This window comes from Phalacrocorax carbo, chromosome 1, assembly GCF_963921805.1.
Source record: "Phalacrocorax carbo chromosome 1, bPhaCar2.1, whole genome shotgun sequence".
In the NCBI taxonomy this organism is placed as follows: Eukaryota; Metazoa; Chordata; class Aves; order Suliformes; family Phalacrocoracidae; genus Phalacrocorax; species Phalacrocorax carbo.
This window is the reverse complement of record NC_087513.1, coordinates 150,926,132-150,949,054: the sequence shown is the minus strand read 5'-3', so window position 1 is coordinate 150,949,054 and position 22,923 is coordinate 150,926,132. Positions and strand designations below refer to the sequence as shown.

The window sequence follows — 22,923 nt, the reverse complement described above, 5'->3', positions numbered from 1 at the left end:
ATTTTTAGTTTATGTTGTAAAATTTTGCTTCTTAGAGTCTGCTATCGCTAAACTACCTGCTAACGATTAATAAAGAAACAGTCCTAGCAATGGTCTCTTTGAAATGCTAATGCCATTATCCAATAATGAGATTTCCTATGCAAACTCAAGGTCCAGTTTTATCTAACATGACAACTGGAGGTTGCAAATTCGCTTTCACATGCACGGATATGCAAGGGGAGATTTTTCAAGAGCGTTAATAAGGAAGCGCCAAATCCAACTCCCTTACTACCCACCACTGCGAGTCTGGCACTAAACTTTTCCACTTCCCCCCCCGAGCTCCCCACCACCATGCCCCATCTAAGCGAGGCAAACCGCTCCCTCTGCATACGGGTTTGATTCTGTTACGGAAACGAGGGATTTCCCTCCCAGCCGGCACGCTCAGAACTCTACCAGGGAGAGTTTAATCTGCACGCTGACATCTGTCGCTTACTTTCTAATAATGTGGTTTGGAACTCGATCAACAGCAAGAAGAAGAGGGAATCTCCGAACGCGAGCCGTAGGAAGCCGTGAAGCGGCGGCAGCAGCCTCAGCCCGTCCCGCTCGCTGAGGCAAGAGCTTGAACTACCGGCACTTTCCCACAGCCGCTTTTTGGCCGGTTTCGCACCGGCTTTGCCACTGACACAAGAGTACGGAGACTCGGTGACCGCCTTCAAACTTTTAGCGCGTAGCTTAGCAACGAAAAGGGGCAAAAAAAAAAAAAAAACCAAACACCAATCCACGCAAAATCGGCCTCATACCCTTCGCCGCCCGGACCCCCGCCGGCGCCGCTCGCCAGCCGGGCGCGCAGGGCGCTGCCGGCCTGTCACCGCGGCACCCGCCCGCCCGCCTCACGGGCACCGGCCGGCCGCCCCTCACGGCGCCGCTCCCCACCGGCCCCGCAGAGGCGCCGCGGAGCCCCGCCGGGCCGCGGGCACCGCCCGCCCCGCCGCCGCCGCCGCCGCCGCCCCCCACCGCTTCCCCGGCGGGACGGGACGGGACGGGACCCGCCGCGCCGCGGAGCGCAAAGGAGGGGCCGGCGCCGGGTGCCTCGCCGCAGCGGGCGCTCCCCATCTCCCGGCCCGGCTCGCTCCAGCCGGGGCTCCCCGCCCCGCTGCCAGCCACCCTCACCGATTTTAATCCTGACGCTCTGGAAAACCCGCAGCCCCTCTTCCTCCACCGCCATGGTGGTGGTGGTGCTGCCGCCGCCGCGCCTGGCGCTCAGCGGTGCTCGAGCCCCGCCGCCGCGGATACGCCGGGCCGGGAAGGAGGAAGATGAAGAGGAGGATGAGGCAGGCGAGCTGCTCCGCCGCGACGTGAAGGAGAGCAAGCGGACGGATCGGAACGCGCTGCGACCGGGCTCCCGCAAGCGAGGGAGGGTGGGAGCGCTCGACCAAGCGGAGCGGAGCCCAGCACCTCCCGCCCCTCGCGCCTGCAGCTCCCGCCCCCGCCCCCTCATTGGCCAGCGGGGCAGCCGGCCGCGCCGCTCATTGGGCCGCTGCTTGCCGGGGTGGGAGGGGGAGTTGGGTGCCGGCGGACAGAGGCGGGGGGGGTGTGGGGGTGTTGCGGTGCTTTGCAACAGCTGGAACGCGGCGCGCGGCGGCCGCTTGGCCGCCCAGCTGCGAGGCGCGCGCGCCGTGCCTCAGCCGCCCCCCCGCTCCCGTCCCGCCGTGAGGGGGAGGCGGCGGGCGCGAGGGGCGGCCCCGTTCCTCTCGGCCGCGGCAGCCCACCCCCTCACCCCGCCGGGACTGCCGAGGGGGCAGCGGAGGGTGGGAAGGAGGGGGGAAGGCTGACTAACTCTGTGGCCCGACTCCAACGCCAGCCAGGACCAACCGTCGAGGAGCAGCCGTTGGCCCGGGCCGCGGGGCCTGCGCGTCATGGCGAAAGGGAGGCAGGGAGGGATGTTCAAGCCTTCTTTCCCATAGAGCCATAAGGGAAGGGCACTTGCCGCGGCCCCAGGTTGAATTTCATTCATCAGTGGGGAACGAGTGCCTGTATGAAATAAACAAACGCGTTTGGGCGCTGGGAGCAGGCCAGTCTGTCTCCTGGCTCCATCTGACCAGCGGCAAAGCTCGCTCTACCTGACTGCACGGGAAGAGCAGGGAATTCAGATTTCAGGTTTGCATGTTTACACATTAAACATCAAGAAACGGACTGTGTAAGTATTCAGTGCCAAACTTTGGGTCTTGAAAAGTCAGTAGTGGAAACGCTCCTTCCATAAAGGTCTGGCAGAAGCAGAGCACAAAGTTCAATAGAGGTCTACAGATTACATTATTTCAAAAAGTAAAAAATTTCAATTACTTTTGTGCAGACAACCACAACCCCGCTGAGGAAGCTTAGAACATCCTTACTAGAACAGCCCAGGCGCATCACAGTCCAGCATGTCTGAGAAGCCCAACAAAATGCCCTTTCTCAAGCCTGCAGCAAAAACAAAAAAAGAGAAAAGAAAAAAAACACCATCAAATGCTTGCCCGCTCTAGCTATGAATTTCACAAGTGAGAGAAAGGCAAACAGACTAAGAACAATCTATACATATATTAAGAAGCTAATAGTGAAAGAACTGAACCATTAAAGGACAGCAAGAAATCAGAAGGCAAATCCTAAATCAGTCACATGCGGTATGAAGTCTGTAGGCAAGAAGTTGTCCAGGCAAGCTAGAATACAGCTGGGCAGTCCGTCACTGCTTGAATCATGGCACGTACAACACATAATGAAGTCCCTTTAGTTAAAAAAAAAAAAAAAAGGTGAGATATTGAAATATATAAGAGGAAATGAAAATTTGCGATGAAGCTACAGTAGCAGGGGAAGTCAGCTTGTAGGAAAGCCTGGGGCATCTGCATTTTCCAGCACAGGTATTGGCCTAACTCTGAAGGAAACTGGCAAGCTCACAGCCAAAAAAGGAAGCAGGGAGTTATCTTAAGGAGTTGCCTGACTTTACTGTGTTCTCCTTGTCTGCATAGCCAAGTGATATATGTAATTCGATAAAAATACTTTTATAGCACAAGACTCTGAAGGATTTTTTTAAAGCACAGGATTCCATTTACCAACATCCATGCTGTAATTCCCTCCTCCTCGCTGCAATATGCCCAGTGTCCTCTGTAACCTCATTACATTATCCCCGTTCCACCTACCACGTATCGTCTCTTCTCCATAACACTCCCAGCTCACTTAAATACTTCAGCTCTTCTGCCCGCTGGTCCTTTGCATCCCCTGTGATACCTTCAGTGGTCCCTGTCCTAATAACCTTTAGCATTTTCTTCACCATAGCCTCAACTTCACCTGTCACAATACTTCTGACTCCCCTGTTTTTGTCTCATGTTCTAGCTGGACAAGAGGCAACACAAGCAACAGCCTGAACAGAAGCTACAAGAACGCTGATCAGATAGCTCACATTTTAGGAAGGACATTGATTCAGACTGGCCAACCTGTTTTGCCTCTCAGACACTGGATGTGACAAACAGTTTTGGAGTATGCATGTTGTACAGGTCTGTTTTAACACTCTGTACATGCTTACAGATAAAAAGGATTATCGAATGGCTGGTGCTTTTGCTGCTTCGCCACACAGGCACACACCTTGAACATATTTGCACAAAATAAATACAGGCCCACTGAGTCATCTCACTGAAGAAGAACGGCAAACAACTGTTACACACAATGCTGTACACAGGCAGAAACAAGGACTTACAGCTATGAGCAAGTGGCTGAAGTTTAGCTATAAGCAAAGGAAAATGGATTCTATTGTCAGGATCCCTATAAGTTGACCCCAAACGAGCTGGCAAATTGAGCTTATAGATCTCTTTAAAAATATGTTATCTTTGTACTTGTGGTATTCATCAACCAAAGGAACTTCATCTACGCACTGATACTGGGAACTGATAAAACTTCCCCAACAGCATCAGGGAGAAACTTGCTTCCATGCTCTTAATATTATAGACATCTCAGGTAAAATATTTTACTTCTGTTTTCTGTGTTTGCCTTTGGTACCTAAAGACTTCAGTTGACCTCATTTCCCTGTCTGAAGCTTTTCTCATCTGCAGAAAGTTGACCCCAGAATAGTAATTAAAAAACCAAAAACAATTCATCAATTCTTTTCTCAGCATTTGCTGGTCTAAGAGTTACTCTCAGCAGATACTCAAGAAACTATCCTTCCCAATTTGCAGTTGTGTTCTTTTCAGACAGTCATGACACTTCTGTCTCCTTTATGTCCAGGAAACAAAACAAGGTATCTACCTATAACCCAGTTATTATACATTCACAAAACCAGGCTCTACATAAATTCCCCACCACTTTTTGCATACCCAACTTTGCAGTCAGAATCCACCACTCTCAAATCTAATTTCATTTGACCCAGCTTAAATTCACTCTGTTATCTAAAGTGATGGTTGCCCCCACATCCTGACCTTAGGTGTTGCTTGCAACTTCTCTCTGTGCTAGCACTGGTGCTCACAAGGGCATGTGGTGTACCGTGTTTGTTGGTTAAAAAAAAAACACCCAACCTATGATGACTCCCATTTGTACATTACAAAAAACAAGAGGCCCGTAAGCCAAGACACTTTGAAATGCTTTGCCGGTGATCATAAGCAACCTGAGCAGAAAGCATCCCAATCCAAAGGTGTGACTGGGATACAGTGGCATGCTGGGCAGCTTTAGGAGTGTGTGTTTACTCACAGCTACACTGCTAGGCTGTTTTTCAGGATGGCCTAGCTTTACCAAGAGCATGGATTTGTCCAGGAAGGCTGTGGCAAAAGTCAACCATAAACCCAGCCTTTCCTTTAAAAGGTGGTCTAGTACCACCAACTTCTGCACTTAAGCATAAAAGAAACTACCAAGATGCGTACAGAATCAACTAACAACAATCAGAACAGACCAACATTAAAAACAAACCACCAAAACAGCAAAAAACCCCTAGTATTTAAAAATAACTTACAGCAAGGAAAAAAAGAGGGAAAAAAAAGGCTGGCACCTTCTTACACTCTTTGCCACAAAATAAATCAAGCTTCCTCACATGAGAATCTACACATTGTTACTTGTGGCTTGCTGTGCTGTCTAGTTACTCTTCTGGTTTCCCACCAGCCCTTTTCTGCTGAAGCTCTTTGACAGTGCTTTTGTGTATCAGTGTGCTGTTTTATTTTCTGTTGCCTCTTGTTTTCTTGACATAAGGCTAAAAGCTTTTTGCTTTCTCTGCAATAAACATCTGTCTCCAAATTTACGTGCTGTACAGTCCAACAATGTAAATTAAAGCAATGTTTCAAAACTCACATGAATATGTATTTTTAAATAAGTTAAACGCATTATAAGAAACAGCCAAAGAATGCGCATTGCTTTTTCAATATCTCCATTGTTGAAATGAAACCTCAGCAGCAGCATATCACATGTATGTGTGTGTGTGTGTGTATTACAGATACCATGTGCAGGCAACATGAGGTTTGCAGCTGCTAGCAGTCTGATCAAAAAATCTAGGCAAAGTGAAGTGCTGCTTTTTGATATGTGGATGAGTGCATTAATGACAATATCTTCTCCAACTTTTCTTCATCCAAGTCATATGGGTTTATATTATCAGCTCTTCAGAGGATTCTTGGGTCTAAATTAGACTACAAAGAAGGTCATTTTCTGTGACTCATTTGTGCCAAGCAAGGAAATCATTTCCTCTCTTGATCTACATGATAGCTTTCTCTCGGGAGGAAACAGAAAATAAGAAGCTTTCTAATCTCCTTTTGCATTATGCAAGAAACTTACAAAATATGAACCTACTGTCCCCTGGGTACCACCAAGCTGCTACCTCTATTTATGTGGGGGAACAGCATATTTAAGACAAATCTAAGGAAGTAACACAAAGTAAGACTATGATCTGACGACTGAGCAAGATAACTGTGATTAAATTTTAGGAGGCCATAGATAGTTTCAACTAATAATACATCTATCAGGCCTAAAGGCAGCTACTATCCATATAGAGGTGTTGCGTGGTATGACTACTCTGGCTAGGGTGACCCAATAAACATTCATCCCTGGCAAAGTGAGTGGGGAAGCAAAGATGTCGTTGGTGGTGCCTCTGAATCCTACACTCTGACTGAGTGGTAGATTTAGCTCTTGCAGTGACACCTTTCACAGTAAGATAATAAAAGTAGTCTTTTTTTTTTTTCCTCCTGAAGTTCTAGAACCAGCCAACTGGTCAGGAAAAGGCTGCAGTGCTTCCCCTGGTTTCCATGCATAGTGAAGTATGGCAGAAATATAATGAACCTATGTAAGCAGGAAATTAAGAGTGAATTTGTGATTACCTGTATCTCCAAAGGCTAAGAGTTTGCATCTGACATAGCTACAGAGGAATGAAGAAACAGTCATGAAATCGCTTGTATGATTAGTCTGGCAGAGAAACACTTTGGCCATTACGCTAAATGAAAGAAGGAAAGGAAGAGAATGATGACAAGGAGAAGGTTTTAATTAGCAAAACGTCAGCAACAGTGGCAAGAAAGCACAGATTTCACAAAAATACAGAAGTGACAAAGTTTAATTGAAGGAGAAACATGAGAAAGAGTGGACCCTACTGAGATGGCTGTTACTGAATGGCGGGGGGGGGCTGTACCAGTATGTACATGTATGGTGCACTCACAGGATAAAAATGGATCTCTGCATCAGAAGCAAGAAAACTGGGGGTTGCACTGCAGTTTCTACACTTAAAGAAAGCAAGAATCTCCACTGTGACCCGAGTAGAGGAAGAAAAGCATGTCTACCTGTTGTTCTTACTACTTGCCTGTTCAAAAAATCTCACATTTTTGCTGGTTGTTGCAAGAACACTGGGCCAGGAAGAGGCCAGAAGGGGGGAAAGAAAAATGACTTTAATTACAGGAAAAAGGGGCCAGTGAGAACTGGTTGTTACAATAGCTGAGACAACACAATTAATTTTCATGTTGCATGTTTTGGGTTTTTTTTTAAAAAACAACTTTGCTCCTTTAATTCTTGTTCATCACTTCTAAAAATCTGTCCGTCTAGTGTCCTCCTAAAAAATGTAACTGTGTTAAAATCCAATCATTTCAGCAGCAAGCGCAGGACGTTCAGAATTCCTGTGGAGTTTACCAAGATGAAACACCTTCTGGTTAAACTCATAGAAGCATTGTGTTCTGGATCATATCTGCTTTACTTGAGCCTATAAACTTTGCTTTCCTATTAAGGAACAAACGCCTTTATCCTTCCATAAAAGATTATAATGTAATAAAACTGCGTTAAGATCTTACAGAAAATAAAAAACCAGTTATTATGTACAAGAATGAAATGTGGTGAATTTTACTGCAGTTTAATAAGTATGCATCCATTCTCATCTCTCCCACATTAGCCTTCTGTGGAACTGCCGTAGCTAAGTGAAAAGAGCAAATGATCCTGAGAAAGAAAAACTGAGCAGCAATGGGACTTTCTACTTTTTTAAAAATACTGGGTTCTGTTGTTTACAATAAATATGTGGTTATGCAAGCAGGCATATAAACACCCGTATTTCACAAGCCATTGCACATTGGCAGCCATAATCATCACTTTCATATCTTCTTTGCTTTTATGTCATCAGCTCATCTGCAGTGTTCTCTGTTCTTTATGAGAATTAATTTAACGATACAGAAGTCCATCCTTACTCTCTAACCCCAAGGCAAAACTTCAGCCCCCCTCAATTTAGCAGCACCAATAATATCGCTTCTGAGGGGACTGCAAGGAGAGGTCGTATCCCATCTTCTCCCTCATATCCACCTCAGGGGATTGTACAGTCCGAAGCAGGAAGCCACTGGGATTATACTACCAACATCTTCCCGAAAACACTCATAAAACAAACACTTCTGTGCCTCCCAGATATGCCCCAGTTTTGCGGTATAAGCAACATATATGACAGATGCTATAAAGTTTACACTGACTTTGGGAAGCTTTGCATAATTCATCCACAACCAGTGCTGGGAGTGACACAGCTATCCCACAGGCAGCTACAAATCTTGAATAGACTTTTCCATGGAGTCAGGCGTTTACTAAGGGTCAGATCCTGTGGTCTTGCATTTGCTCAAAAATCCCATTGAAGCCAATGCTGGCGGGTCAGTTTGCAAATGCCACCCTCTCTCTGCATGGTGAATAGCTCCCATTGAACCCACTGGGATTACTCATGTGTGTGAGTAACTACTGAGGAGAGCAAAAGGAGCAAAATCTGGTCCTCATTAGGGACTGCTAATCTCAAAAAAAACCTTCCCTCGGTCCGTAGTACCACTCAGGCAGAGCCACTCTGCCGGTGAGGTGCCACCTAGGAAAGGCAATGTGGTGCAATTTGGCACCATTCTTTTAGCATGCAGTTCTTTAAAACACTGGCTAATTATCCAGGCATGACTGCATGGAGGAGCTCTCTCCCATCACAGTACATGAGCAAAGATAATCTTATACCATGGAACACAATTAGCCAGATGGTTATTTGGAAGTTTTTGGAACAGAAGCAATTTCTCTGATCTGGGAGATAAAAAAAAAAAAATCAAAGCTGAAGTAAAAAAAATCATACCACACTTGATTCCTAAGTATTTAATTACATATTATCATGGGTAACTACTAATCGGCTCCAATTATGCAATCTTATTTTATTGCTGTTGGAAACAGATTTATAGCCGGTACATAATGTGTATATTTAAGTCAATATGTGAATAAACAGTCTGGAAAACACATCATTTGTACCCAGATTTGGTTACTAGCGTCTGCCACCTGCTGGAAATAGCTGTGATATCTCAATGAAGTTCCCCAGATGGAAGGTCTGGTCACTCACCAAACAAGCAAAAATGTCAGAGCAAAATATGTTCCTTGTACCCGGGAGCTTATTCCTCTTGCACCCACTGGGAAAGTTTAATTTGCACATGGGGGTGTTCACCTGCGTTCACAGAGAAGGCATAACATGACGTTGTTTAAACAAACAGAAATTAAATTTGCTATTGAGAATAACATTAGCTGTCTGCATCTGACCAGAAAGCAAGATATATAATCTGAAATGAATGCACCCAGCTAATCCCATCTCCAGCTGGCATAGCACTCTTGCCACTCTGCTGGAAACGGCACAACTGCAAGTCTCCCTGTGCTTTCCTCGCATAGGATTTATTCCTCTACCCAATACAGTTTTGCATTGTCTTTGAGCCTCATGTGAAGAGACTGACCATTCTGGCTTTATGGTGGCCCATAAAACCCTCAAGGAGAACAAAACCTGCCTGTCCGGGACATCTGCTCTCACTCAAAAAAAAAAAAAAAAAAAGCAGTGAGCGGGTTTGGATGAGGTATTCCTCAGAGCACCAGAACCTTGTAATTTGCTGCCTCTGTGCCAGCAAACCAGCATAAGAAATCCAAGTAAGCCAGAGGGTAAATCTGAAGGCAGCGCTGCAAGACTCGCCTTCCTCTCTCGCTTGCGTGGAAGAGGCTGAATAGTAGCAGGCCGCACAGGTAAGACTAGCGGTTCTTGTCAGCACGCTGGCTTATTGCATCTGACTGGCCGATGGCGGGACTGATTGTATTGGTGCAGCGTTGCACTTGGCAGGGCTCCCCAGGCCAGTGGGGAGAGAGACACAGGTACAACTAGATTAGAGTTCCAGACCCTTTGGGTTTTTTTTCCAAAAATCATACCCAGGCCCTTAAGAAGCTGACATCTATACACCCAACAGGTTTAGAAGAAGAGCCCAGGGTTCACATTTAGGCAGCGCTTGCATTCAGGAAAACACAGTGCTTTTCTCTGGGTACCTTTCAATTATTTCTGAGCCCAAAGAAGGAGAATCAAAAATAAAGATGGGGATATAAGTGATTTATTATGGTTATCTAGCTCCGTGGGTTGGAGTGAAGAAAGAGAAAAAGAGAAGACGCATGCAAAGACCTAATAAAATTATAGTTAATTCCTAATTTTCTCCACTAACTTGCTCTAACCTTCATCAAGCACTCAGATGTTTACAGCGGGAAGCAGCCCTGAAAGCAATACAACAAATCTAAACCAGGGAGCAACACTTCAGCAAGAATTCACATTGGCATCTGCTTTCACATGCCTCCTGCGGAGTAGAAGGGCCAGGCCTGCCGGAGGGGTGCCCCGCTGGGCAGAGGCGCCTACCTCCTGCTGCAGTCTATTGCTTCCCAGGTGCAGCAATCACACAGTTAGCGAATACTAACCACAGCCCGTTCCCATAGCGTTTGCATTACTGCGCACCCACCTGCAAACGCACAAAACAATGTTTCTGTTGGGTTTTGGCTTTTAGCCGAAAGCCTTTGCCACTTCGCAGTGCTTAGGGGGTCAGAGCTAGCCATGCTTCAGGTGCCTCCAAGTTTTCTCCTCTCTGCTGCTCTTAAGAGGCTACCAACTCTCTTCCAGCAACATGGGCTTTGCCTGCACCGGCAAGTTCCCCTCTTTCCAGCCGCAAATTCAGCCATGCCTCATGCTGACAAGTGGGCTGAGGTTTGCTCTTGTAAAGCCTGACAAGGGTTTCTTGCAAAGAAGAGACCCACAAATTAAAAAACTGCCAGACGAAGAATCAACAATACCCCCAGCCTGTCCACAGCAGAAATCTTCTCATCTTTGCTGCAGTCATTGCAGCTGCCGTTTGTATCCAGGCAGGCATGTGGCTGAATGCAGGCACTCGCCTCGGAGTGGATGGGCCTGCTGGGCTAATTCACCCAGCCCTCTGTCCCAGGATGTGCTGGCCTCGGGCTACAGACAAGCTTTTCAGCAGCAACAGCCTGCTCTCAGTCACCTTCTCCACGGCCTTCTGGGGTTACCCAGAAAGAGCTCCCCTCCTCAGGCAAAGATGGGGGACAGCGCCCTGGCCTCATCTCTGCCTGCGTACTCCATAGCACCCGTGCCTTAAGACCAGCCTTCCTCAGAAAGCTAAGGGCTACTGCACGAGCAAACTGACCTCAATGCAGAAGCTCAGTCAATCATCTGACAGTCCTCCCCTCTCCCTCTGTGCCCTCCTCCCACGTTAAAACCACTAAGGAAAATGAGTTATCAGCATTAGTTGACTTGGCATTTTTGCTGTAGATCAAGGAAATCCTGGATCTTAGCAAACATTGCCCAAAAGATTTAAAATTGTGTATGTAGATATAAACATATGTATATATAAATAAAACTCCATATAATCATGGCAATGTTTTTCCCTTCCTCTTCCTCTTTCCCCGCCCCCTTTCCCTTCTCTCAGTTTCTCAGACAATAAGTGGGAAACAACCTTTTTTTTTCCCCAGCCAAAAACTAATTCCCGCTCAAAGCTTCCAGAAAGGGTCAAGTCTAAAGGAAGCATCTGGTAAATCTGCTTTTGTATTGCAGTGGGAGCCATAGCGCTCACGTCCCCTTCCCTTTGCATCACTCAGCACAGCAAGCACTTGTGCCACACTGGGAAGGGTTTTCTCTGCTGCACACGTATGCATGAAGACGCGCTCTGCGTGACTGCGGGCAGGCCTTCCATGGAAGCGGCTAGGTATGCTGCATGCACAGACAGAGCGGGTCCCGCTCACCCCAGCAGGTTTTCCAGTTGCTTTTTTTATCCCCCTGACTACAGATGGGCTCTTCAGCTACTCAGTCGGGTGGTTTGCTTGTGAGTTATATGATAAGGGTGTGTGCTTGCAGGGTCAAAGTCACAGCATTGGATCCTATCACATAACATTCTGAACTGACAAAAAAAAAAAAAAAATTGGCTTCTCTCAGCATCTCCAAACACCCACCCAGCGACAGGCAGTTAACGAAAGGAGACTGGGCCTGATCCTCAAGCACACCCTCAAATTACTCCAGTCTATGTCTATCGTTCAGTCTATGCGTATGCCCAAAGTCAGTCAAATGCTTCATAGAACAAGATGAGGAATTGCCATGACTTTAAAATAACCAGGAAAGCTGTCAGCAAAAAAATAAGGACTTATTTTCCTCTTCACAAATACAGAAAACCTTTAAAGCTTTAGAAAATGTACACTCTGCCACTTACAGTTTCTTACTACATCTACAAATTTCATAACAAAAGTAAACAGCTAAAAAGGCACTTCTGGTCACAGTGAGCAACAGTACCTCCAAAAACATGATCTGTATTGGGAGTGCAGTGGGAGAAGAAGCATCTTCTTTAACTTACTCCATAACTGGGCCACAAGCATAAGCAGCTGCTGTATCTGGCAGCTCCTGAGCCAGCCTGAGCTCTTCTTCTGGCCAAGATGGTGGGAGAAAAAAGGCAGCAACTCACTAAGCTTGTAACATAGTTCAAGGGGGAAGTAACTCAAGACTCAAATTGCTAGCAGCAATACCAACCACAGAGCTTACAGTCCTACATATTATATGAACAGGTTTGCTCAAAAATCAAACCAAAAGAAAAAAGAGATTAAAAAATATACCCAGAAACCTATGAGAGCCGTAGGGTGCTGAGATCTCAGAACAGAAGCTCAGCACCCTCCAAGATCGCCACATTAAAAAAGTAGACTGGTATTGACCACCGTGCTTTTATGCTGCAGAAAACACTCTCTGCTTTGTGTGAAAGCTGAATGTATACGTGTCTTGATATATACCGGAAAATGCATTTTTTGCAAAAAATCTTATGTTCATTATCTACTTATTTCTCACCTATTCTTCTTCAGGAAGTAGCTTTTGCTATCAAGAAATTATAAGCAAGTCCTTCTGCAAACAATATGGAAATTCCCATGGCTGCCACTTCATAAAATTGTATAACCTACAGAATAAATGTTTCATAAACATCTATTTTATCTTGTAGAGGTAGTAGGCCCAGTCCTCTGGTTTGTTAAGGATACTTCACGAGTCTGCTTTGACCAAGCAGTGAAATGCCACTCTAAAGAATCCCCTTTTGTAGCTGTAAGTTTAGACTGTGAAATTAGAAGGAGGTAGAACCTGCTGTTCCTGTCTTCCAGCACCATCTTCAGACAGAACAGTCCCGATGGACCTTAGGTAGTTCGACATTAAGACAGTCAATTTTGAAACCATTGAGCTTTGCTTTCCGTATCTCAGAACAAAACAAAACCCACCAGCACCAAAACCCTACCCAAACCCCAGCTAGGAATGAATACATATATGGTCCACAGCTTTTGAGGGTAGAGAGAGAACAGGCAACCACAGAGGAAGTTTAAAGCCACTTCCAGTGTCACAAACTTTAATTCAGAAGCAGCTGGGAAATTATTCGAAGTGATTTCAATTTCTTTGTGGGCCATGGTTCCATCGATGTAAGAGGCTATGTTTTCCTTATATTTCAAAGGCTTCATCAAAATCAATGAAAAGATTCCTTTGATAATGGTGCCCTTCAGATCTGTCTGTAACAGATCATTACACATGTAGCATTTAAAAGACCAAGGCCAAGACCCTGACAAGCAAATGAGGGCCTAAGCATTTCTACTTGTTCAAGGGCAAAATGTAATTGTATTGCAGGCATAGTTAGATTTTATATATATTTGAAGAAATGTATTTCAACCCTGTACTTTTTATTATTTTTACTGACATTTTCCACATCTTCCTGTTACATTAAGAGGAAAATAATAAGAACCCGAGCAGCTGAAAAAAAAACCCTCTTCAATTCCTTCCATTATTTGTCTGCAAATAAGAGTGTTTGCTTTACAGCTCAAAAATAGTATGTATCAAGGTTTTAATTTTACGTCTGCTTCCATTGTTTAAGCACCAGTTCACACCAACTATAATAAAAACCACAAACCCCTATACGCAACCTTACTTTGCTACCAAAACGCAACAGATAATCAAGATACAAATTCAAGAGAGCACCGGCCCTGATTTTGGGTTGGGTAGTTGTGCGATAGATGTGTTGCTCTTCCCCTCCACCCACATGAGACGCTGTTTTAAAACAACCTGCGTGAACAGCCTTGTGACAAAATGGAATATGCTCCGGTTCATCCTCGTACAGACCCATTCTGGTTAGTTTTGGTGATGTCAGCCGTAGGTTCCCTCCTTACTTCCAAGTGCTTTTATATAATGTGCACTATCCTACTGGTTTTAAAAGACCCATGAGAGCTTCAAGTTGTAATTCGTCTTCTCCTTAGGAACTACAGGCCTTACCAAAAAATGCACAAGACAAAAGCAAAGTTCTTTGGCAGTCTGCTGGACCCAGATTCAGGGTTCTCCACACCACAAGGACGAAAACATCCATTGAACTGTGTCAGCTCAAGGCCAGCTTTGGAGGAGGCCAGGCTGAGCTGGGATGAGCAGAAGCACCTTTTCCATTTTTGGGTGGGTCTAAGAAAACATCTTTGCCCATTCACCTCCCTGCCAAACGTTGCCTATGAAGAGTGATAGCCAAGGTGGCCCTGCATGAGAACCCGTGGTCAACTTGGTAAATAACTGGCTTTTGGAAGTCTGTTTGAGCTTTCCGTAACTCATTAGCAATAAGATGGAATGCAGATAAAGAAAGGTGAAAAGGCTATTAAACCCCAGAACTATTTCACTATGAACACATTTGCAGTGGCTTTTGAAAAGTGCATACTTATCAATGAAAAAATATGTTTAAAACAAATTATTGCAGTGCAAAAGATGACACCTCCCACTGTGGGTTTGCTCGGAACATTACTGAGGCATGCCATTCAGTTCAAGGTTCAGCAAATATAGCCCATTATACAGTCCTTTGCATATTTACGGTAGTGTGCAAAGCATTATTAATAGCTTACACCACTGTCTTTCCTTCATCAGCAGGAGGTAGGTCTGGCTAGTAAAGTGTAATTGGCAATCTATTTTATATATGAATAAAATACTCCTTGGAATGCTTTGCTACAACATTCAGTTCTTGTTTGCTATTTGTTAAATGTATTGTTTGAAACGCTACCACCAGCTATTCGTTCCTTTTCTGAGCCGTGATGCCATGACAACCCCCACGTGACCAGCTACAAACATACCACAAGTCTCCAGGGCTTTGCTTTAGGAAAGGCTCAGACTGGTATTACTCATACCCCGTTTTTTGTTTTTTTTTTTAAAATCCAGATTCAGAGATGCTTTATTTTGTGCAAGATGCATTGAGCCTACCAGCCAATTTTACCATGTGGCAGCAAATATCTTCAGCTAAAAATGGGACAAAATAAAATATGAAGAACACAAGAAAAGGGTAGGTACAACCATTTGATAAAGAGCAGAGGTCTTCATGAAAGAATAAGCTTACCCAAAACACCCGCAGCCTCTCTACTCATTCTTAATACTGCTATGAAAGCTACGTATCAGCAGTAAGGTACAAGAGACACATTTTAAGAATATCCAGCAAATAGAGATAGAGATTTTTGTCTGCCTGGAGTTATCATAATGATGTTTGCCAAATTCAGAAGTGAAAAAGATTTGGTCAGTCATCTGCTCCAAATCAGTAATAATGCAGGACTGCTCCCTCGTGAAAATCCATAAGTAGTGAATACCATCAGCGATGATTCAACCGTATTGCTACCTTAGGAAGATTGTATCACAATATAATTACCTTTAATACGAAGAAATAGTTCTTCATTATTTCCAGACCAGGTCTGTTTCATTAACTGTATAAAAATATCTTCCTTCCTTCCTTCCTTCCTTCCATTGTTCCCATAATCTGACTTGCAGGTGGAAAAAAGTTAAAGATGAGGTAGAGAATTGAATTTGACATATTTTTCTAACCAAATTGATGATATTGAAATAAATAAATAAATTTCCTTCTGTGTGAATTATCCTCAAGAGGCTTGCTATTGTATATAAGCATGGCTATTTAAACAGTATCTCTTTTAAGGCAGGGAACTTGTATTAGTGTAGCTGAAATACTCTCAGCATCCGCTGTGCATACAGAACTCTCCTTTGTTCAGCACACAGAGCTCTTCATACATGCGTTAAGGCATTTAGAGGCCAAGAATAGAGGTTAGATATCATCAAGATATATAGTGAAGAAATGTATTTATAGAGAACAAAATATTTCCCACGACTCTGCTGCTCTTGGATTAAACACAAATGTTAATTTCTGAGTGCAAGCAAATAGTAACTATCCTGTTGGGCAAAGGATGGCTTAGAAGGTACAGAATTTTGTTCCTTATTATAGGGTTCACACCTGGATCAAGTAGTGACTAACAAGGTCTCCAATGGCCAAAGAGCGGCCTTTTCAAGCATCCCTGTGTCGTCATGCTGGCGTGCTCCTACATTCCCACGCTAGTTGCCTGGAAATCTCAGCGTGCCTTTCACTGGCGTGAATTCAGGTTTGCTGCAGTGAACGTCCGCTACCAGAGCAGCAGCACCTGTGGGCTGGGGTAACTGAAGGCAGCAGGGTAAGTTGGCAGGTTGTCCTGAATCATAGAATCATAGAATTGTTAAGGTTGGAAAAGACCCTTAAGACCATCAAGTCCAACCACTAACCTATCGCTGCCAAGTCCACCACTAAACCATATCCTCAAGCACCACATCTACGCTTCTTTTAAATACCTCCAGGGATGGTGGCTCAACCACCTCCCTGGGCAGCCTGTTCCAATGCCTGACAACCCTTTCGGTGAAGAAGTTTCTCCTAATATCCAACCTAAACTTCCCCTGGCGCAGCTTGAGGCCACTTCCTCTCATCCTAGCGCTTGTTACTAGGGAGGAGAGACCGACCCCCACCTCGCTACAGCCTCCTTTCAGGTAGTTGTAGAGAGCGATAAGGTCTCCCCTCAGCCTCCTCTTCTCCAGACTAAACAACCCCAGCTCCCTCAGCCGCTCCTCATAAGCCTTGTTCTCCAGACCCTTCACCAGCTTCGTTGCCCTTCTCTGGACACGCTCCAGCACCTCGATGTCCTTCCTGTAGTGAGGGGCCCAAAACTGCACACATCTGCGGCACAGGCTTTTGCTCTGCCGAGAGAGACAAGCACTGCTCTGAGAAAATATAAGGGCCTTTGCCTGGTGATGTGCAGGCTTTGCGCTGAAGGACCTCACAAAAAAAAAAACCAAACCAACAAACCCAAACTACCAAAAAGCAGAGCAAGACAGAAAGGGGAAAAATAGGGAGCAAGGAAGAAAAAAAAGCGACATACAAAAAACCCAAGAAAGGTACGCTTCTTGGAAAAGACCACCAAAGAGATGGCAATGGTTAGGGATAAGTTATAATTTTCTCCATGATGCAAAGGTACAAAAAAAGGCCAGCATGTTTCTATGTACACAAAAGCAAATACTTCCAGTCTGAATAATTTTGCTATTTTCTTAATGGAAGAAAGGAATGGGGGAATAAAAACAGAGTTACAACTCCTCTCTGCAACAGTCTGCATAGAATTAAATATAAAATGGCTCCAAAACCACCATGGCTCTGCAAAGTGCCACAACAGAGATTAGGGTGGGCTTAAAAATACCAGGTTTTATCTTTTACAGTTGTGCGCGTAAGGACAGAAGAGAAATTAATCATAACACATCCCAGAAACCAAATTACTCAGAAGAAATGATGTTTCTAAACCCACCTTTTGTTGTACAAGTTTGAAACAGTTTGCATAGCTATAAATTAAAATTAGAGTTTGCATAAATATTACATTTTATTCTTCACACCAGTGATTTCTACTGATATAACAACCCTCTTTTGCAAACTGCATGTCTTCTTAAAGTTATTTTTAAATAACTTAATAGCATGATAATTTAAAGCACCTGAAGAAGCAGAGGAGATAGCAGCAGCAGAAGGAAAAACCACCAATATCCTCAGAGATTTACCAAGTTTAGTTCTGCTGTCCAGTAAAAATCAGCTACTTAGCATGGTGCGATCTAGAAAGGATTAAGATGAGTGTTCTCATCTTCTCCTGAAATCAGCTAGAGTTCAGAGCAGTCAGCCCCTTCTGGGATCCCACCTCCTCAGAGACAACTGCCACAAAAAAGCAGCTGAATGTTTTCACAAGAAGCCAAGCGGTTCAAGTGAATTTCAGACAAAGCTAGGAACTGCTAAACATTGTCCCAGTCAATGCTGTAAATTATTCACCCTGTTACAAAAGCAAGGAACGTGTCCTGGTAGTATGTATGACAGGTCTGCTGTCAGGGATTCAAGCCTGGTCCTCAGCTTATCACAAAGCTGCTGCAGAAAGAGATGGGGAATACTTCTGCTGGACTCAGGCAGTGCTTTAGGTCATGCCTTGCTGCGTGGGGTTTGCGTTGGTGCTGTGCCTGCTGCTTTTACTTGGCAGCCTCTTTTTTTTAAATAGCAAGTATTCCTCTCTTCTTTCTGTATCACGGAGTCTGCCTGAAATGGAACAGTTCAAGTATGAGGTATGACAGAGGGAGACTGTTTATCACATGTATTCCATGACTAAAATAATTTATTGTTTTTTATTGTGTTTTAACCAACCCAGTCTCACGCCCTGCAGGACCCCAGACTGAGAGAGAGTGGTCTCCCCTCTAAATCCTGTCTCTCTCTCACTCCCCCTTACCTGCTTTTCTTTTACAGGGGGTTCTTCAGTGCAAGACAGCTCACAGATTATTCTTCTTCCTCATATGTTGCATGGCTATTTAGGTCACGATGGAGATAAACACTATCGTGCCACTGAACTACCAACTCCATTAGAATAATTAGATCCACAATTTGCTTTTGATGATCATTCTAAAGTACTAATAAGAAGACGCCTAGGACTACTTTGAACACAAGAAGTCCTTTTCCAGTATTGCCTACCTCTTTCTGGCAGCATCCTAAATGTGCATCCCTTTGGAAGACCTGGCACAGCTTAGGAGTACCTACAGCTTTCTTACACTAACCTTTTTATTTCTGCCGGATGCCTAATAAAAACTGCCTGCCTTCCTCGATCATACCATCAACACCACTGTAACTGGACTGTATGTAGTTTTACATTTCTCCAACATAAATAGCACTTTGCATCTCCAGCAGACTTTATAACAACTGCTTTTAGCATTTTCATTTCCCACTACTCTTCTTCTGGGCAAGTCTGGCTTTGCTGATGTAATGAATCATATGCTTAATAGTGTTACTGCTGGCTAACAAATCAAAACATGAGAATTAAAGATTTCCCATAATGATATGCAAGGGTATTTCCAACAAAAATGGATAAGCATTTCATTTCTGTTGCAGATTCAGGCAGCAAAACCATTAGTGGACACAAGTACCCCTGCAATATACAGCCACCTTCATGTGAAGTTAGAGAAGCTGAAGGTATAGTATTGGCTATTTCACTGAGCACTAGCATGCTTACCTTCACGTCTGCTCTCAAAGAAAACAAAGAGACTACCAGATGGTCACAGTTTCAGGGCTTTTTGTTTTTTTCCCCTCAGTGCAGTGATTGTTGCAACAGGACTATCAGGATCCCTGAATAGCACACTCCCAGCAGCATTAAATAACTTACTATATCTTTATGATTATTGATGAAATCAGAGCGCTTCAGATTAAGAAGTGCTATGGTGTTCAAATAGCCTCCTAAAAGGTAATTCTGCACAACCATGAAAAAAAACATCACAAATAACAAGAATAGCGCAATCATCAAGATACACACAGAGCAATGAACTGAATAATAGGATGTTAACATATTCAGAGCACAGAAAAATAACAATGGGTAGCCTTGACTGGCAGTTATCCTTCAAAATCTTACTGCTCCCAAGAGGCAAATTTTTATTAAAAGATGAGAGTGGAAAATAAATTGTTACCTAATTAACTCTGCTCACTAAAAGGAAACAACAACAATTAAAAAACCCCAAACGTGAGCATAGTAGAAAACACGTGCAGCTAAACCTTGTCAAAGACTTAATTTCCAACACAGTGCCCCTCAGGCAATGGGAGCGTAGCCCATGTAAGGACTTCAGAATTAATTTCCTTAAAATTGTTTATCATCTCACTGTGCAACATAATAATCCCCAGGCACCTTAAAATCATTTCACTAGCAAAACAATTCATTTCTCCTCCATGCATAAAGTCATATGCTATATTAGGATGTGGATTCAATTGCTGTTCTTAATTTTCTCCTGTTACTGTAAAAAAAATACTGATAAAGTTCCTTTGAAAATGAAACATTGCATAAACATCCCCCCAGGTTAGCAAAAACCTCACCAACAGGAACCCACTACTCAGACATGTTGCCTTGAACTACAGGTCCTGATACCTGGAAGTGAGACTGTGGTCCTAGTCTCTTTCTCATCCTCCTCCTTTCCAAACCGGTACAGAAAGAAAAGAGGGAAAAGAGGGAAAAGAGGGAAAAGGAGGGAAAGGGAGGGAAAGGGGGAAAGAGAGAAAGGGAGGGAAAGAGAGAAAGGGAGGGAAAGAAAGAGAGAGGGGGAAAGAAAAAGAGGGGGAAAGAAAGAGGGGGAAGAAAGAGGGGGAAGAGAGAGGGGGAAGAGAGAGAGTGAGAAAGAGAGTGAGAAAGAGAGAGAAAGAGAGAGAAAGAACCCTCTAATGTTGCAATCTTCTGTTAACCAGTTCTTTACAATCATTCTCCTCAAGGTTATTCAGAGCCTGATGGGATTACTTAATGCACCACTTTTAGGAACCTTTACACTGCAGTGTGACCAGCATCTGACCCGCTTTGGCTGTAAAGTCCAGCAAACAGGGCAGATGCACTAGATTTCCTACAGTAACTTGCTACTCTAACATTAGCCACCAAAACTATCAGGGCTGGATGAGCAGGGTTTCCTATTCATTTTATACAGGACATGCAATATCTTTTGAATGCCTAGAATCAAATAATGAAAAAAAGGGGGGGGGGGGGGGGGGGAAGGTGTGAAGTGAATTAGTAAGCTCAAAACAAGACTATTTCTTCATTGTCTCTGTTCTGAGAAGTTTTTGAGGGTGAGATATTGAAGTCCAGTTATGAACAAGAATGCTTTCCCTGCTCTCCTCCATCCAGCCTTTCTCTGGTTTCCTCTGACTCAGCCCTGCTGGAGAAGGCATTCTTGGGATACAGATAACCTTGAAAATAAATTTTTTCTTTTAATCTCCCCCCCATTTCTTCCTAATCTGCAAAAACATACTTTTAGCATGGTTTTGTGTTCCTCAGAAAACAATATGTTAACATTTCTTTAAAAATTAGACAATACCCCAGGACATCCAAAGGGATTCTCCCTCCTCCACTGGACTCCTTCAATTTTCATCCCACTTTTGGCACTAAGATGTTTTGCCTTTTTACAGTTAATTTTAGAGATTATTCATAAACTTCCTTTTTAAAACTGAAGTTACGGAGGCTTAAAATCACACTAAGGATGAACAGAACCAGTTTATACGGCCTCATACATCCCTCTCCATTTGTTTGTCACACCCAGTTGCTGCTTCTCTTCTTACACTAGCCTGCAACCCTTCCAGGACAAAAATGGCCTGCCACTGGACCTAATCCAAATCTCACTGAAGTCAATGGAAGAATTACCATTTGATCCAAAGCCCACCAAAGATAATGGAAAGACTCCCATTGACTTCAGAGAAGCCTGGCTAAGTCCCATTTTGTGTTTGTACAACGTCCATCACAACCCTGGGTTTTGATGAGAGTCTATGAAGGCTGCTAGAGACACAAAAGATAATTATGATCCTGGAAAATACATTGGTAATTATTTATAGAACTTCTGATTACACTGATGAAATGCATTTGCTAATCATGCAGGCTGCTGCAGTGGTTGCAGGAAAGTATTTCAGGGCCAAAGTCACCGCATTGCAAAGGGCTTTCTCTCCCTGTGTCACCATTAAAATGGTGAAAAAAGGGTTCTGCCAAGACCGACACAGTTTTACCTCATCAGCGCCTGTCACACTCTGTGTAGAGGAGGGGACAACAGTTGTGAACACCCTGTTAGGTATCCATGATACATCACTGCCGCTTGCTCTGGCCTTGTAAAAACAAAAGCATTTCTTTATCCCTTCTGTACACAAAGTTGCAGGAAGACCGGCTTTCCATCATTGAAAGAGACAACTGTTTGCTGCTGGAGATGTCATCCTGCATCATGAGAACAAAGGGAAGAATCGACAACAAAAATGACTATAAGGCCAAAAGGTAACATCAGCAGCACTATTTCTATGTAGTTATCAAGTTACCTTCCCAGTGACAAACATAGCTGAGGATAAACTGCTCTGTGAGGGCATGTATTTTAAAAGGCAGCCTAAGGTATAATCAGCACTTCAGAAAGCCACTTGCTTGCCCTGTCACATGAAATCCAATGCCAGGTCATTTTCATCCTACCCTCTGTTGAAGAGAAGATGGCTTTAAATTAGTTTTTCAGTTTAATAACTGAGGGAATTTAAAAAAAAAAAAAAAAAGAGAGAGAGAGAACATTGCCCTACTTTAAGGAAATAAATGAAGCAAACCTATTATGTCTCAGCAAAGCTGTTGTTCCTGCTAAGTGAGTCATTGCTGCTGACTCTGCCAGTTGTTCCTACAGACAGCACCGGAAAGAGGGAGATCCAAAGCTCAGAGATGAAATAAAGACAGAGCAAAAAATAGTATTAAAATTAAAAAGCAAAGCAGAGAAGGAAGCAGGCAGAAGTGAAAATACAATTTACTGCCCAAAGGAGACCAAGCAAAATATGCCTTGAGGATTTATCACTAGAGAGAACCACCTTACATATTTTTGATTCGGGAGGAAATTTACACCCTGAATAGAGCACAGCGAACTAGCCAACTGCAGGAACAGACTTTTGAAGTGAAGAGAATGGTTTGTGTAAGTCAGGTGGTGGTTCTTACCTCCTGTCATTCATTTACAGGCTACTTCATGACAGACTGGCTGCTCATCAGGCCCTATATTGTCTCCAGACAGCAAAACACAGCTCAGGGGGAAGTGACCTAGGCAGCACTCCCTACGCGTCACTGTCACGAATGAACTGACACTTGCACAGTTCCTTGGGAAAAAAGACATTATCTGAAACGGAACTGGTCGTGTCCACATCATGCAAATCTGCATCACAGCACTTATGGCTTGTCACTAGTGAATAATATCCAGATCAGTGCAGGCATCGACAAGCATGAGTTAACTCTGCTGCTGAAGGTGTGATTCCAGAAGATGTGGAAGAAGCAGAGCATCCTTCCCCTTTTTGCTCCCTC

The 22,923-nt window shown here is 44.0% G+C and overlaps 2 protein-coding genes across 2 annotated transcripts in view; one reads left to right on the top strand and one right to left on the bottom strand.

Moving 5' to 3' along the window:
• RASA3 (RAS p21 protein activator 3) overlaps positions 1-1,440 on the bottom strand; it is a 134,653-nt gene extending 133,213 nt beyond the window's left edge. The window contains exon 1 of the mRNA XM_064439915.1: positions 1,150-1,440. Coding sequence (XP_064295985.1) covers positions 1,150-1,204 — 55 coding nt within the window. The 5' untranslated portion in view covers positions 1,205-1,440. The remainder of the gene's footprint in view (positions 1-1,149) is intronic.
• Positions 1,203-22,262, top strand: CFAP97D2 (CFAP97 domain containing 2). The gene is made up of 3 exons (XM_064446033.1): positions 1,203-1,397; positions 18,990-19,070; positions 21,761-22,262. Exons 1-3 carry the CDS (start codon positions 1,203-1,205, stop codon positions 21,881-21,883), a joined length of 399 nt encoding a protein of 132 aa, XP_064302103.1. The 3' UTR covers positions 21,884-22,262.
• The last annotated feature ends 661 nt before the right edge of the window (positions 22,263-22,923 follow it).

Excerpts from the sequence above, each read along its gene's own strand:
- CFAP97D2 (XM_064446033.1), top strand. The coding sequence starts at position 1,203 with ATGGTGGTGGTGGTGCTGCCGCCGCCGCGCCTGGCGCTCAGCGGTGCT. Across the intron at positions 1,398-18,989 it reads GCTCCCGCAAGCGAGGGAGG|ATTCAGGCAGCAAAACCATT; the intron begins GTGGGAGCGCTC and ends TTTCTGTTGCAG. Across the intron at positions 19,071-21,760 it reads TGAAGTTAGAGAAGCTGAAG|TTGCAGGAAGACCGGCTTTC; the intron begins GTATAGTATTGG and ends CTGTACACAAAG.